The 14870-nt window shown below is 42.6% G+C and overlaps 1 protein-coding gene across 2 annotated transcripts in view; it reads left to right on the top strand.

Annotated features, from left to right (window-relative positions):
* LOC141108125 (V-set and immunoglobulin domain-containing protein 1-like) overlaps nt 1-14870 on the top strand; it is a 58561-nt gene that overhangs the window by 35052 nt on the left and 8639 nt on the right. For both annotated transcript variants that reach the window (XM_073599390.1, XM_073599391.1), the window contains 4 exons: nt 99-291; nt 577-726; nt 836-955; nt 4323-4449. In XM_073599390.1, coding sequence (XP_073455491.1) covers nt 99-291; nt 577-726; nt 836-955; nt 4323-4449 — 590 coding nt within the window. The remainder of the gene's footprint in view (nt 1-98; nt 292-576; nt 727-835; nt 956-4322; nt 4450-14870) is intronic.

Raw genomic sequence — 14870 nt, 5'->3', positions numbered from 1 at the left:
CTACCACTGTCATTAAGGGTGTTTTATAACCTTTGATTTTTGTATTTTAAAAATCTGTGGTGTTAGAAATGATCTGACAATTATGTCTTGTGTTCTAGGTGTACTATTTTCAGAATGGACAATCCTTCCCAGTGGGAAGATTTAAGGACAGAGTGACAGCTTACAATAATACTGGAAATGCTTCAATAACTATTTCAAACATGCAACCACAAGAAACTGGATTCTACACCTGCGAGGTGTCCAATCTTCCAGACCCCATCGGATTGGGGCATATACAAGTGATTGTACAGGGTACTTAGGACATGCTTAAATCCTTTAACAGTTCTTGATATTTGATATGTGTGTGTGCATTTGCATGTATATCAGTTAGACATACACTAACTTTTACTTTACTGGCTATATAGAAACACAAACTGTGTTAAGTAACATTTCCCATGTATGTATTTTTACTGTGTATTTAGCTCTTCACGTGTTCCATTTTCCTCTGTTTCAAATGAGTTCCCTTGTTTTATGTATTTGAGGTCAATTTGAGGTATTGTTTGTTTAATTCATGTGATCATCTCTGATCTCTTCCAGTTGCGCCATCTACCCCACATTGCGCTATGGAAGGGCATATAGTAGTAGGACACAGTGTAACACTGTCATGCATTTCTAAGCAAGGGATGCCCCAGCCAGTCTATACTTGGTACAGAGTAAAGAACGACGTTCTGTTTCCGGTAAATGACGGTAAGTGGAAATGCTAACGTCATAATTCATATAGTAGATGTGTTTAAATAATAGTTCTCTCTCTCGTTTATTTCATTGCTTTTACTATACATATATATTTTTATTACAGAGCAGAGTGAAGGACTGTTAGTTCTCGGCAACATGACTAAATTTGAAGAGGGATACTACCGATGCACAGCAAGCAACAGCTTGGGCAATGCAACCTGTGAACTGGATCTCCACACAGGGGGTATGTTAGACTTCCCTTCATTAGCATAAAAACTCTTTAAAAGGTAGATCTAATGATGTTACTAGGAAGGTAACGCAGTATTGTAGAAATTCAGTATCTCTAAGTGACCAATAAGAATAATGTTTTATCCACAAAAAGCTGTCAGAAAAATGAAAAATAATTTATGTCTGGCTGCCACAAGTTACCCTGTGTTCTGTATAGCTTGTATCTGCTTTCAACTACCATTCAAAGCTGCAGATGCAGGAACACAATACAGACAATTTACTCCTTAGGGTTTCCCTCATCTTCCTGGCCATGCAGCGTGGTAGGGGCTGCAAATGGCAAGGTTTGGCACATAATACAGTTCACATAGTTATAATTAGCTGTGCCCTCTTGTGTAATTGTCCCTGGTTCTATCCATTCCTTAACAGTATCTCTTGTGCCCTGCAATATTCCCTCCTCGGTTTGCTTATATTCTTGGAACTGATTGTCGGCTTGTTCTTGGTTCCAAGTGAACTCTGGCTGCCCCAACTTCTTCTAATGCCGTGTACACACGACCGGACTTTTCGACAGCAAAGGTCCGACGGAACAAATACGACGAACAATTCGGTCGTGTGTGGGCTTCATCGGACCTTTGCTGTCGAAAAATCAGACGGACTTTAGAAATAGAACATGTTTGAAATCTTTCCGACGGACTCGAGTCCGGTCGAAAAATCAGTTCGTCTGTATGCTAGTCCGATGGACGAACAACGACGCAAGGGCAGCTATTGGCTACTGGCTATGAACTTCCTTATTCTAGTCCGGTTGTACATCATCATGTTCGAATCAGTCGGACTTTGGTGTGATTGTGTGTAGGCAAGTCCGTTGCGGAACTCTGTCAAAAGTCCGTCAAAAAGGCCTTCGGAGTTCAGTCCGTCGAAAGTCTGCTCGTGTGTACACGGCATAAGTCTTTAGAGTACGACTCTTCAGTCCTCCATTGGCACTTGGTTAGTGGACTTTCTAGCTTTGACTCGGTATCAGCCCTGATTTTTCTTATCTAGTTATCACTTGGTTTCACATTTCCTAGCTTGCCCTTTAAGATGAGGTAATTCAGCACTTAATTCCCTGGGGGCACCTGAGAACTGGACTGTGCCCATACCTATACATGAAAGGTGGCTGCTGGAAGTGAAACCTACTAAAGCAGTGGTCACCTGGCCTGACTTTGGTGATTGGTTTCTATAGGCAGATCATAAATAATTAAATCTGCCCCATTCTATAACTTTTACCAAACTACAAATAAGGGTTATCTAGGGGAGTCAATCAGCTATAAACCAGTATCATTGAGTTATTATGGTTGGCATTTGAGGACTCATTAGATAAAACAGTGGTGAGAGCAAAGGTGAGAATGCAGTACCCATTTCAAATTAAAGTGGATGTAAACCCTCACATATACTCAGTGAACAGCCTCAGATGATACACAAGGATGAAAAAAATCCTCCTACATAAGTTTTACATGTATATCTGCAGCCCTCTCTTCCTTAAACCCCTTCAAAAGGGCAGAAAAGTGTTAAAATTCTTCTTCATCTGTCAGCAGCACAGAGGAGAGGGTGGAGAGACTGCAGTTACACAGTGTGAGAGCTGATTGGAGGAAAGGCACACACCCCCTCCACACAGCAGAAGAACTGTGTTGTGAATAGACAAGCTGCTTGCTGAGCTCTCTCCCTGACATAAATTGTAGCTCATGTGTCAGGAAAACTTTTCAGAAGTGACTCATGCTGATAACAGAGGAACAAAGCACCAGGGAGAAATGACACTTGGAGCTTTGCGCTCCATTCAGACCTTGGCGTTCTGCTTTGCGGGCAGAATTGGCGGGATTCTACCCACAATTTGGAAATGCTGCAAATCGAAGGACGCAGACGAATCGCAGGAAAAACACACAAACAGAATCGCGGGATGCCCGACGCCCCAAAAGAAGTTCTTGTACTTTTTTTTGGGCGTCATGGCGTCCGGCGATTCTGTTTGCGCCTTTTTACCACGATTCATTGGGCGACAATCACGCTGCAATTTGGTGCCATTCAAAACAGCGGCGATCGCAAGGGCATCCCACGTGGCCATTCTGCCCGCAAAATGGAACGCCAAGGTGTGAATGGAGCCTTGGAGATTTCATGACTAAGGTTTACAACCACCTTAAGTTTACCGCCTTTGTTATTTGTGAGTTGAATAAATAAGTAAAATGATCTCTCCCTTACTCCTACTTATTCTACATTAGTTACTGAACATGTTAAGGGGAAATTTACACTTTAAAATGTCTTTTAGACCCCTTTCACACTAAGGCACTTTACAGGCGCTACAGCTCTAAAAATGGCGCCTGCATAGTGCCTGTAAAGAGCCTCTCCTGTCTCTCCAGTGTGAAAGCCCTCGGTGTGCTTGCAGGACGGTAAAAAAAAGTCCTGCAAGTAGCATATTTGGAGCGGTGAAGGTGCGTTGTATACACCGCTCCTGCCAATTGAAATTAATGGGCACTGCTGCTTTGCGGGTCGTTTTATCCCTTTTTTGGCTGCTGGTGGGGGTTAAAAGTGCCCTGCTAGCAGCCGAAAACCCCCGCAAAAACTACGGTAAAGCGCTGCTAAAAATAGCGGCGCTTTACAGCCGATGCCCCAGTGTGAAAGGGGCCTAAAAGATACATGTTAAAATATTATTAAAGTGTATCAATTTTAAATACATGTAAGCATCCATATTCTCCCATTACACATGCAGGTTATTTTTTATGCTTAGTCATAGTACCCAATGAGTGTCCTATACCATTGCTGTATTTTACTGAACGTCTGTCTGATAGGGTCTGCCTGATTAAAAACAGTTACTTTCTGTGGTCTCTTGGTTGGGGACAGGTGAACAGTACCCTTATGCAGATGTAGGTTGAGAGAAAGTATTTAGTAAGGGTGAAATGAATTAGATTGCATGGCAAAAGGTGGAAGATATTCTGGGATAGGGTCTTGGCAATGAAGGAAGGTACACTAAGACAGATGCTTGTTGAAGGATGGCAGAAGGTACACTGTGACAGCTGATGGCTGATAGATTGTACATTGACATAGATAGGGTGGGGGATGGAAGGTATATACTGAGACAAATGGTTTTGCTAGATTGTGATTATAGGATGGCACTTCAGTGCCAGTTCAGAGCAGTGGATTATTAAAGGGTTCACTTTTTTTTAATATCGGGTGCACTTTTTCATTCTAATCTATAACCCAAAGAATGAAGTAGGGTGGGGTTGTGTGCTACATTTTAAACAGAATCTAGATATTTAAAAAGGGCGTTGCTGACCCAGGTATAGTTGGATACATTTAAACAAATAAGATTCAAAGTGTATTACTGTTTAAATCTAATGAATCATATTTTCACCTTTTATCAGGTGAAGGTGGCATTATCGTAGCGGCGGTTATTGGGGCAGTGTTCTTGTCAACAATCATTTTTGTTGTTATCTGGTTCCTGGTAGCAAAGAAGAAGAACAAAGCCAACAAACCAGCCACTGAAATGAAGTAAGATTTCTTGATTGAAACATTATTTTTTTTTCTCCTGCTATTAAACAGAAAGCAACATTTTTTTTTCCATAAGGTTGGTCATAGGCAGCTCAAAGCTACCAAATGTATATCCTCATTAGTTGTAAGGAAAAAATATGTGTATGCTTTACTGTGTCAGAAATGGCACGGTCATATTAGTATGTAAGAACAGAGGAGCTGGTAAAATGGAACTGCACTCAAGAAGTCAAGATTTGCTTTGTTATAGATAACATTTACAAATTTTAGTTGGCATCTTCCAAACATGTCAATGCAACATGTGTCACTGTATGTGTTCTAGTGTAAGCAAGTCTTAACTACTGGACATTTCAGGAAACAGAAATGTTGGGACCTTAAAGCGGGAACTTACTCTCTCAATCAACACTGACTATTTTTAATCCTTATGCTGCTAGGATTAGTAAATAGATAGGAAAGTATATCATATTTAGTAGTTTTAAACTTTTTTTTTTACATTTCTTCAGTTACTTCCTGGTTTCCATGTCTAGGGAAATTATGTCATCAATCCCAGGAGTCTTCAGGAGGGGAGGGTGGGTTCCCAGGTCAGCCTATGCCTCAACTAAGAGCAGATGGACACCAGGAAGTAAATGATACATAAATCATCTGCCCTTACTCAAGATGGCCACTGCTTGAAATACCACGGGGGGGGGGGTGTTCAAAATTATTTTTCGGCAACATAGAGGCATGGATAAGTCTGCTTAGAACATTAAAAGCTTATTAAATAGCATTTTTGGTTTGTGGTGCTCAGATGCAGTGCAGTTCCACTTTAATGCAATGGGGTTGATTTACTAAATGCCAAAAGGGTATGCACTGTGCAAGAGAAGTCACCTGTTTGTTACCTAAGCCCTGATGGATGGCATTCAAATGTATGTTAATAATCAAACCAAAGTTTTTCCTTTATTTTCTTATGAAGAAAGATACAGCTGGCTAACTCAAAGAGCTGCAAAGAGCATATAAGATGTGCGATCAGAAATCTCTTAACTGCTTTTCTGCATTTTTTACATTCTCAGTGCTTTGCATTACTGGATAAGTGCCAAAATGCTTAATACTATTCAAAAAATAAATACATAAGAGATAAGGTCTCTGTTCATGTACAGTTGGGCCGGCCTCTATTTAGACATCATGCTGACCTTGGTAGACTTGAATTTTTGTACAAGCTCTTGTGTCATGCAATTGTTTTAGCAAAAACTAATTCTAACACCATCTATTGGAGAATTCATGCATGCTGTTTGCTGTATATTCACAGCTACTGTATGTTTTAACTTTAGAAATACAAATAAGAGTAAACGAGAAATGCATTTGTTTAGTGAAATACAGTGTCTTCTGACTCTTCTAAATGTCCCAAGCTTCTCTCTCCCTACAGTTTTCTTGGTGAACGTAACCAGAAACATCTAGAACAGGAAAACTAAGAAAAACATTTCAACAGTTTGTAAATTTTGAGGTTTGGTTGATGTTGACCTACTTGCACTACTGTCCTGGGCACCAGCTCAGGCATTAAAGAATTAAACTGTATCTGAGCACCACAAACTGAAAATGCCATTTAATTCCTTTTTTAACCAGTTCCGGACCAGCCGCTGCAGTTGTACTGCGGCAGGTGGGCATGGCTGGGCAAAGCGACATTACCTTACGTTACCCTAGGCAGCTGCGACAATTGGATTCGCTTCAGAACCGCTCAGTCTGCAGGCCCAGGCCAATGATTTCTGACCTGGACCTGGTGATCAGTTCTGGCAAATGAAATCCTTCCCCTGCCCGTGTAATTGTAAACACAGGCAGGGGAAGTGATGTCATCTCCCCTCTTGGAACTCCTTTCGTTCCAGAGAGAGGAGAGAAGACATCTCAGAGTAAGTTACACCAACACTACACTGACACAGTACACATAAACACACTTGTCACCCCGACCCCCTGATCACCCGCTGATCGCCCCCCCCTGTTAACCCCTTCACTCCCTGTCACAGTGTCACCCAGTGCAGTGTTCATATTTTTCTTTAAACACTGTACTGGTGTCATTTGTGACAATAATCAGTGTTAGGGTACTTAGTAGTAGACCCAGATAGGTCTAGGGACCCCCCCTAATAAAAGTTTAACCCCTTGATCACCCCGTCACCAGTGATCACCGAATTAGTGTCATGGGTGACGCTAGTTAGTTAGTTATTTTTTTTATAGCGTCAGAGCACCCGCCGTATATTACCTAATAAAAGGTTTAACCCCCTGATCACCCAGCGGGTGACATCAGTCAGGTTTTATTGTCAGTTAGGGTCTGCGTCACCCCAGGCAGCGTCAGATTAGTGCCAGTAGCGCTAACACCCACACACCCCCCATACACCTCCCTTAGTAGTATAGTGTCTGAACGGATCAATATCTTTGATCTAATCAGAACTATATTAGCGTTCCCCAATAGTTCAGGGTTCCCAAAAATGCAGCGTTAGCAAGATCAGCCCAGATACCTGCTAGCACCTGCATTTCGCCCCTCCGCCCAGCCCAGCCCAGCCCACCCAAGTGCATTATCAATCGATCACTGACACTTAAAAAACACCAAACACATAACTGCAGCATTCACAGAGTCAGGCCTGATCCCTGCGAACGCTAACAGTTTTTTGGTAGCGTTTGAAGCAGTCATTGACAATCAGATGCTCTTTTTTTCCTGTGAGTTGTACTAGTGTACCAGTAAATTTAGAGGCCAAAATGTCCAATCGAAGGTACACTAGTGAAGAGGCTTACACGTTTCTGAGCCTGACAGATGAGAGTAAAGAGGAAATCACCCATTGTCTCATTCATGCTGAGAATACGAAGCAGTAGACAGCAGCGGCACCCTGACAAGTAGCTCTGATGATGGAGTAGTGGTCTCTACCAAGGTCAGGCGTACCCGACCCCATCCTTCTGCTGTTGTTGAGGTGCAAGAACCGCAGGGTTCTCATATGGAGCAGAGAGCCAGTACTAGTGCCACTCATCCTTCTGGTGAACTGGCAGGCACCAGCGGCCTAGTACATCCTGGTTGTACATCCAGCACTACAGTAACACTTGGTGACGTGGCGAGTCCCATAAGTGCAGTTACATAGTTGGTAAGGTTGAATAAAGACACCAGTCCATCCATTTCAACATGAGTGAGTGTGGGTGCGTGTCTACAATTGTCCCTATCCCTGTACATTGTGTCTCATTAAGATGCTCATCTATTATTTTTTTTTATGTAAGGTACCCATATAGCACCATCAGTTTACACAGTGCTCCACACATATATCACACACTCACATCAGTCCCTACCCTCAAGGAGCCCACAATCCAAGGTCCCCAACATACACCTATATACCAAGACCAATTTTGGACAGAAGCCAATTAACCTACCAGCATGTCTTTGGAGTGTGGGAGGAAACCGGAGTATCCGGAGGAAACCCTGCCGCAGGGACAGGGAGAACATGCAAACCCCAGGCAGGTAGTGTCGTGGTTGGGATTCGAACCAGCGACCCTTTTTACTGCTAGGTGAGAGTGCTAACCACTACACCACTGTGCCACCAGTTCAAGCTGATGAGGTGGCTAGCACAAGTAGAGTCCCGCAGCCACCAAGAAGATAAACGCAGGCCCGTTGAGCCCATAGCGCCCTTCTTGCTGCATTTGCCAATCTGAATTGGGAGCTCACCACTTCTGCAGCACCCGTACTTCCCCCATTCACTAGCCAACCCAGAATTCAGGTGGAAACAGTTGATTTTACGTCACTTGATTTTTATTCGCTGTTTTTCTCGGAAGATCTCTATATAGATCTCTATAGATCTGTGGACCAAAGCAATTTGTATGCTGGTCAATTCATCGCCGCTAATCCCCAGTTAGCCCTTGCCAGAGATTGGAGACCTATTACGGTCTCCGAATTTAAGACCTTCCTGGGCCTATCCCTCCTCATGGGCATAGTTAAAAAAGTGAGTTGCAGTCATATTGGTCCACTGACCCAATTCACCATATGCCCATGTTCTCTGCATCCATGACCAGGACACGATCCGAGCAGATCTTGTGGTTCATCCATTTCAATGACAATGAACTCTGTCATCCTCGGAGTGACCCTGGATACGATCAGCTCCACAAAATTCAGCCCCTCGTAAACCACTTCAACCAACAGTTTGCAGCCTTGTTTACTCTCGATCAAATTGTCTGCGTTGATGAGTCCCTGATTAAGTTTTCTGGCCGCTTGTCTATCAAACAGTATCTTCCTAGCAAGCGTGCCAGATATGGGGTCAAGTTGTATAAGCTCTGTGACAGGGCAACAGGCTATACATATAGTTTTATGGTTTACGAGGGACGAGATAGTCACGTGGAGCCCGAGAACTGCCCAGACTACATAGGGAGCGCTGGTAAGATCGTGTGGGACTTGGTGTCACCCTTATTCGGAAAGGGGTACCACTTGTACGTGGACAATTATTACACAAGCATGTCACTTTTTAGTCACCTTTTTGATTGTGGAATTGGCGCATGTGGCACCATGCGATCTAATCGCTGGAGCTTCCCCCAACGGCTTGTAGAATCCCGACTTAGATGGGGGGAGAGAGCCTGCTTGAAATTTAATAATTTGTTAGCAATGAAGTGGAGGGATACACGGAATGTTTTCGTTCTGTCCTCCCTTCACCCACGACTGTCCAAATTCCTACGGTGACTGGGGTTGTGGAGAAACCCCCCTCTGTCCACCAATACAACCTTAAAATGGGAGAGGTGGACCTCAACGACCAGTTGTTGGCGCCGTACCTAATTGCCCGTAAGGCCAGCTGCTGGTACAAATAAGTGTCTGTATATTTATTCCAATTGGCTCTGCTGAATGCTTATGTGCAATACAAAGCTTCAGGACAAACTGGATCCTTCCTTAAATTCCGGGAAGAGATCTTCACAGCCCTTCTGTTTCCAGACAGTGCTGTGGCCCACCTTCCCAACACAAATGCAGTGAGCCGGCTGCATGAGAGGCATTTTCCGTATGTCCTCTCCGGTACCCCTACCCAAAAAAATCCCCAAAGAAGATTTAGGCATGACACTGGCTTTTATTGTCCCCCCTGTCCTGACCAACCTGGTCTCTGCCTCAGTGACTCTTTCATACGCTACCACACACTAGTGGAGTATTAGCATAGGGTACAGCATTGCACAGTCCTAGGGCACACTTACACAGGGTCTTGAAAGATGAGATGGCCATCACATTTTGAGAGACCCTAATCTGGAACATTTACAGTTTATATAAAAGTGCAAAAAAAATAAAAAAAATAAATGAAAAAAGCCAAAAATAGTCATGGTTTTATTTTTCTTCTCTCTCTTTTGTTCTCTCTCTTATGTTTGTTCTCTATTGTTCTATATCTATTGTTCTCTCTCTATTGTAACTGTATTTTAGAACGGTAATGTTTTATTCTTACTATTTTTTATTGTACTTGCTTTGCAGGTATGGTATGTCTTACGGTTATTTTGTAATGTTACTTTTATTGTTATACTGTAATGTTATGTTTTATTGTTAACCATCATTTGCTTAGCAGGTACGCAATTCAGCTGCAACATGGGTTTATTTATTCTGACAGCAGCAGCGTTTGCTCCCGCGATACATAAAGCCGTGACTCCAGCACTGTAGGAGGTGATTTTACCACCACAGTTAAAAAAAAGAGCATATATGCTAAAGCATGGGGGCAGGGGTGAAGGAGCGATTTGCTCCTAACATTAGGGGCGGATTGCCCCCATACTTCGGCATATATTTTTAGGCACAGATTGCGTTAAAAAATTACGTTGTTTTATTGAGTTAATGCTTTATTGTTACCATTGTTTGCTTTTCAGGTACGCCATTCAGCTGCAGCACTGATTTATCTGTCTTGGCAGCAACAGCGTTTGCTCTCACGATAAGTAAATCAGCGACTCCCAAGCTGCATGAAAAAAGAACATTACAATATACAGTGGGGAACGGAAAGTATTCAGACCCCCTTAAATTTTTCACTCTTTGTTATATTGCAGCCATTTGCTAAAATCATTTAAGTTCATTTTTTTTCCTCATTAATGTACACACAGCACCCCATATTGACAGAAAAACACAGAACTGTTGACATTTTTGCAGATTTATTAAAAAAGTAAAACTGAAATATCACATGGTCCTAAGTATTCAGACCCTTTGCTGTGACACTCATATATTTAACTCATGTGCTGTCCATTTCTTCTGATCATCCTTGAGATGGTTCTACACCTTCATTTGAGTCCAGCTGTGTTTGATTATACTGATTGGACTTGATTAGGAAAGCCACACTCCTGTCTATAGAAGACCTTACAGCTCACAGTGCATGTCAGAGCAAATGAGAATCATAAAGGTCAAAGGAACTGCCTGAAGAGCTCAGAGACCGAATTGTGGCAAGGCACAGATCTGGCCAAGGTTACAAAAAAATTCTTCCTTGCAGATCCTCTCCAGTTTTGTCAGGTTGGATGGTAAATGTTGGTGGACAGCCATTTTTAGGTCTCTTCAGAGATGCTCAATTGGGTTTAAGTCAGGGCTCTGGCTGGGCCATTCAAGAATAGTCACAGAGTTGTTGTGAAGCCACTTCTTCGTTATTTTAGCTATGTGCTTAGGGTCATTGTCTTGTTGGAAGGTAAACCTTCAGCCCAGTCTGAAGTCCTGAGCACTCTAGAGAAGGTTTTCGTCCAGGATATCCCTGTACTTGGCCAAATTCATCTTTCCCTCGAAACCATCCTGTCCCTGCAGCTGAAAAACACCCCGACCACCATGCTTCACTGTTGGGACTGTATTGGACAGATGATGAGCAGTTCCTGGTTTTCTCCACACATACCTCTTAGAATTAAGGTCAAAAAGTTCTATCTTGGTCTCATCAGACCAGAGAATCTTATTTCTCACCATCTTGGAGTCCTTCCGGTGTTTTTTTTAGCAAACTCCATGCAGGCTTTCATGTGTCTTGCACTGAGGAGAGGCTTCTGTCGGGCCACTCTGCCATAAAGCCCAGCCTGGTGAAGGGCTGCAGTTATGGTTGACTTTCTACAACTTTCTCCCATCTCCCGACTGCATCTCTGGAGCTCAGCAACAGTGATCTTTGGGTTCTTCTTTACCTCTCTCTCCAAGGCTCTTCTCCCCCGATAGCTCAGTTTGGCCGGACGGCCAGCTCTAGGAAGGGTTCTGGTCGTCCCAAACATCTTCCTTTTAAGGATTATGGAGGCCACTGTGCTCTTAGGAACCTTAAGTGTGGCAGAATTTTTTTGTAACCTTGGCCAGATCTGTGTCTTGCCACAATTCTGTCTCTGAGCTCTTCAGGCAGTTCATTTGACCTCATGATTCTCATTTGCTCTGACATGCACTGTGAGCTGTAAGGTCTTATATAGACAGGTGTGTGGCTTTCCTAATCAAGTCCAATCAGTATAATCAAACACTGCTGGACTCAAATGAAGGTGTAGAACCATCTCAAGGATGATCAGAAGAAATGGACAGCACCTGAGTTAAATATATGAGTGTCACAGAAAAGGGTCTGAATCCTTAGGACCATGTGATATTTCAGTTTTTCTTTTTGAATAAATCTGCAAAAATGTCAACAATTCTGTGTTTTACTGTCAATATGGGGTGCTGTGTGTACATTAACCCCTTCCCGCCGACCGTACGCACATCTGCATACTCGGCTTTCCGTGGCTATACCGGGATGATGCCCGCAGCTGCAGCTAAAAGCCGCTCGGCTGTTATACCGGAGGAGCGGGAGGGGACAATTTACCGGGCCTCCCGTGCGATTGGAAAGCCCGGTGTCCAATCGGCCGCCTTTGGCGGCTGGGGCGGGCTGGAACGAAGCTGTGGGTGGCTTCGTTCCAGCCTTCTCAATGTAAACGCGGAAGCGACGTCATGACGTCACTTCCTGTTTACTCGGCTGCCAATGGCGCCGGTTTTAAAAAAATATACAGTGTTCAGAATCGCCGTTTTCGGCGATCTGAATACTGTGAAGTGCAAAGGAGGGACCCCCGATCCCTCCATAAAGAGTACCTGTCACCACCTATTACTGTCACAAGGGTTGTTTACATTCCTTGTGACAGCAATAAAATTTAAAAAAAAAAAATGTTTTTTTAAACACAATTTACAAGTATAAAAAAAATAAATAAATAATAAAAAAAAATTTTTTTTTAAAGTGCCCCCGTCTCCTGCGAGCTTGCGCAGCGAAGAAAACGCATACGGAAGTCGCGCCTGCATATGTAAACGGTGTTCAAATCACACATGTGGGATATCGCCGCGATCGTCAGAGCGAGAGCAATAATTCTAGCCCTAGACCTCCTCTGTAACTCAAACCTGGTAACTGTAAAAAAAATTTAAAGCTTCGCCTATGGAAATTCATAGGTACCGTAGTTTGTCGCCATTCCATGAGTGCAATTATAAAGGGTGACATGTTTGCTATCTATTTACTTGGCGTAACATCATCTTTCACATTATACAAAAAAATTGGGGTAACTTTACTGTTTGGATTTTTTAAAATTCATGAAAGTGTCCCTTTTCCAAAAATTTGCGTTTAAAACACTGCTACATAAATACCGTGTGATATAAAATATTGCAACAATCTCCATTTTATTCTCTAGATTCTCTGCTAAAAAATATATATATATAATGTTTGGGAACTCTAAGTAATTTTCTAGCAAAAAATACGGATTTTAACTTGTAAACACCACATTTCAAAAATAGGCTTAGTCATGAAAGGGTTAATGAGGAAAAAAAATGAACTTAAATGATTTTAGCAAATGGCTGCAATATAACAAAGAGTGAAAAATTTAAGGGGGTCTGAATACTTTCCGTCCCCACTGTATGCCTAACAAGGACCAGCAACGTACTGGTATGTTGCTGGGCTTTGAGTGGTTATAGCAGAATGGTGTCTGCAGGTTTAGGTAACATCTTGGTATCATTCTTTTCAGCCAGCGGTCAGCTTTCATGTAAAAGCAATCCTAGCGGCCAATTAGCCTCTAGATTGCTTTTGCAAGCCATGGGATGGAACTCCCCCCTCCCACGGTCTTCCATGATTTTCTTGGGCTCTCCTGTCCCAACAGGGAACCCAAGAATGCAGCCGGTGGTTCCGCCAGCTGACCATAGAGCTGATCGAAGACCAGAACAGCTCCAATCATCTCTATGGCCTATGAAACCAGAAGCTATGAGCATTTCATGACAGGTTTCGCCGGATATAAACAGCACCATTGAGAAATTGGGAAAGCATTTTATCACACCGATCTTGGTGTGGTCAGATGCTTTGAGGGCAGAGGAGAGATCTAGGGTCTAATAGACCCCAATTTTTTCAAAAAAAGAGTACCTGTCAATACCTGTTGCTATCATAGGGGATATTTACATTCCATGAGATAACAATAAAAATGATTAAAAAAATGAAAAGGAACAGTTTAAAAATAAAATAAAAATGCAAAATAAATAACAATAAAAAAGCACCCCTGTCACGCGCAAAAGCGAACGCAAGCATCAATCTGGTGTCATATGTAAACAGCAATTGCACCATGCATGTGAGGTATCACCACGAAGGTCAGATCGAGGGCGGTAATTTTAGCAGTAGACTTCCTCTGTAAATCTAAAGTGGTAACTTGTAAAGGATTTTAAAGGCTTTTAGCAAATAGCTTGGGGTGTCTACTTTCCAAAATGGGGTCATTTGGGGGGTTTTGTGTTATCTGGACATTTCAGGGCCTCCGAAACTGTGATAGGTAGTGAGGAAGTGAAATCATCATTTTGCGCCCTTCAAAAGCCTGAAGGCGATGATTGGTTTTCGGGGTCCTGTACACAGCTAGGGTCCCAAAAAGTAGTCTCACATGTGTGGTATCTCTGTACTCAGGAGAAGCAGTAGAATGTATTTTGGGGTATAATTTCACATGCCCATGGCATGTTTGAGCAATATATCATTTAGTGACAACTTTGCGCAACAAAAAAAGTTTGTCATTTTCCCGCAACTTGTGGCAAACTATAAAATATTCCATGGACTCAACATGCCTCTCAGCAAATAGCTTGGGGTGTCTACTTTCCAAAATGGGGTCATTTGGGGGGGGGGGTTGCTATCATTTTTTTTATGGCCTTTGAAACTGTGATAGGTGGTGAGGAGTGAAATCAAAAATTTCCACCCTTAGAAATCCTGAAGGCGGTGATTGGTTTTCGGGGTCCTGTACGCGGCTAGGCTCCCAAGCAAAATTTCTCACATGTGGTATCCCAATACTCAGGAGAATCAGCAGCGTGTATTTCGGGGTGTAATTCCACATATAACCATGGCATATGTGAGTAATATATCATTTAGTGACAACTTTGTGTAATTTTATTTTTGTTGTCATTTTTCAATCGCTTGTGACAAAAAAATAAAATATTCAATGGGCTCAACAAGCATCTCAGTAATTTTCTTGGGGTGTCTACTTTTTAAAATGGGGTCATTTGGGGGGGG

Source organism: Aquarana catesbeiana, linkage group LG09 (assembly GCF_042186555.1).
Source record: "Aquarana catesbeiana isolate 2022-GZ linkage group LG09, ASM4218655v1, whole genome shotgun sequence".
In the NCBI taxonomy this organism is placed as follows: Eukaryota; Metazoa; Chordata; class Amphibia; order Anura; family Ranidae; genus Aquarana; species Aquarana catesbeiana.
The sequence above is the reverse complement of the archived record's forward strand: the minus strand, read 5'-3'. Positions and strand labels throughout refer to the sequence as shown.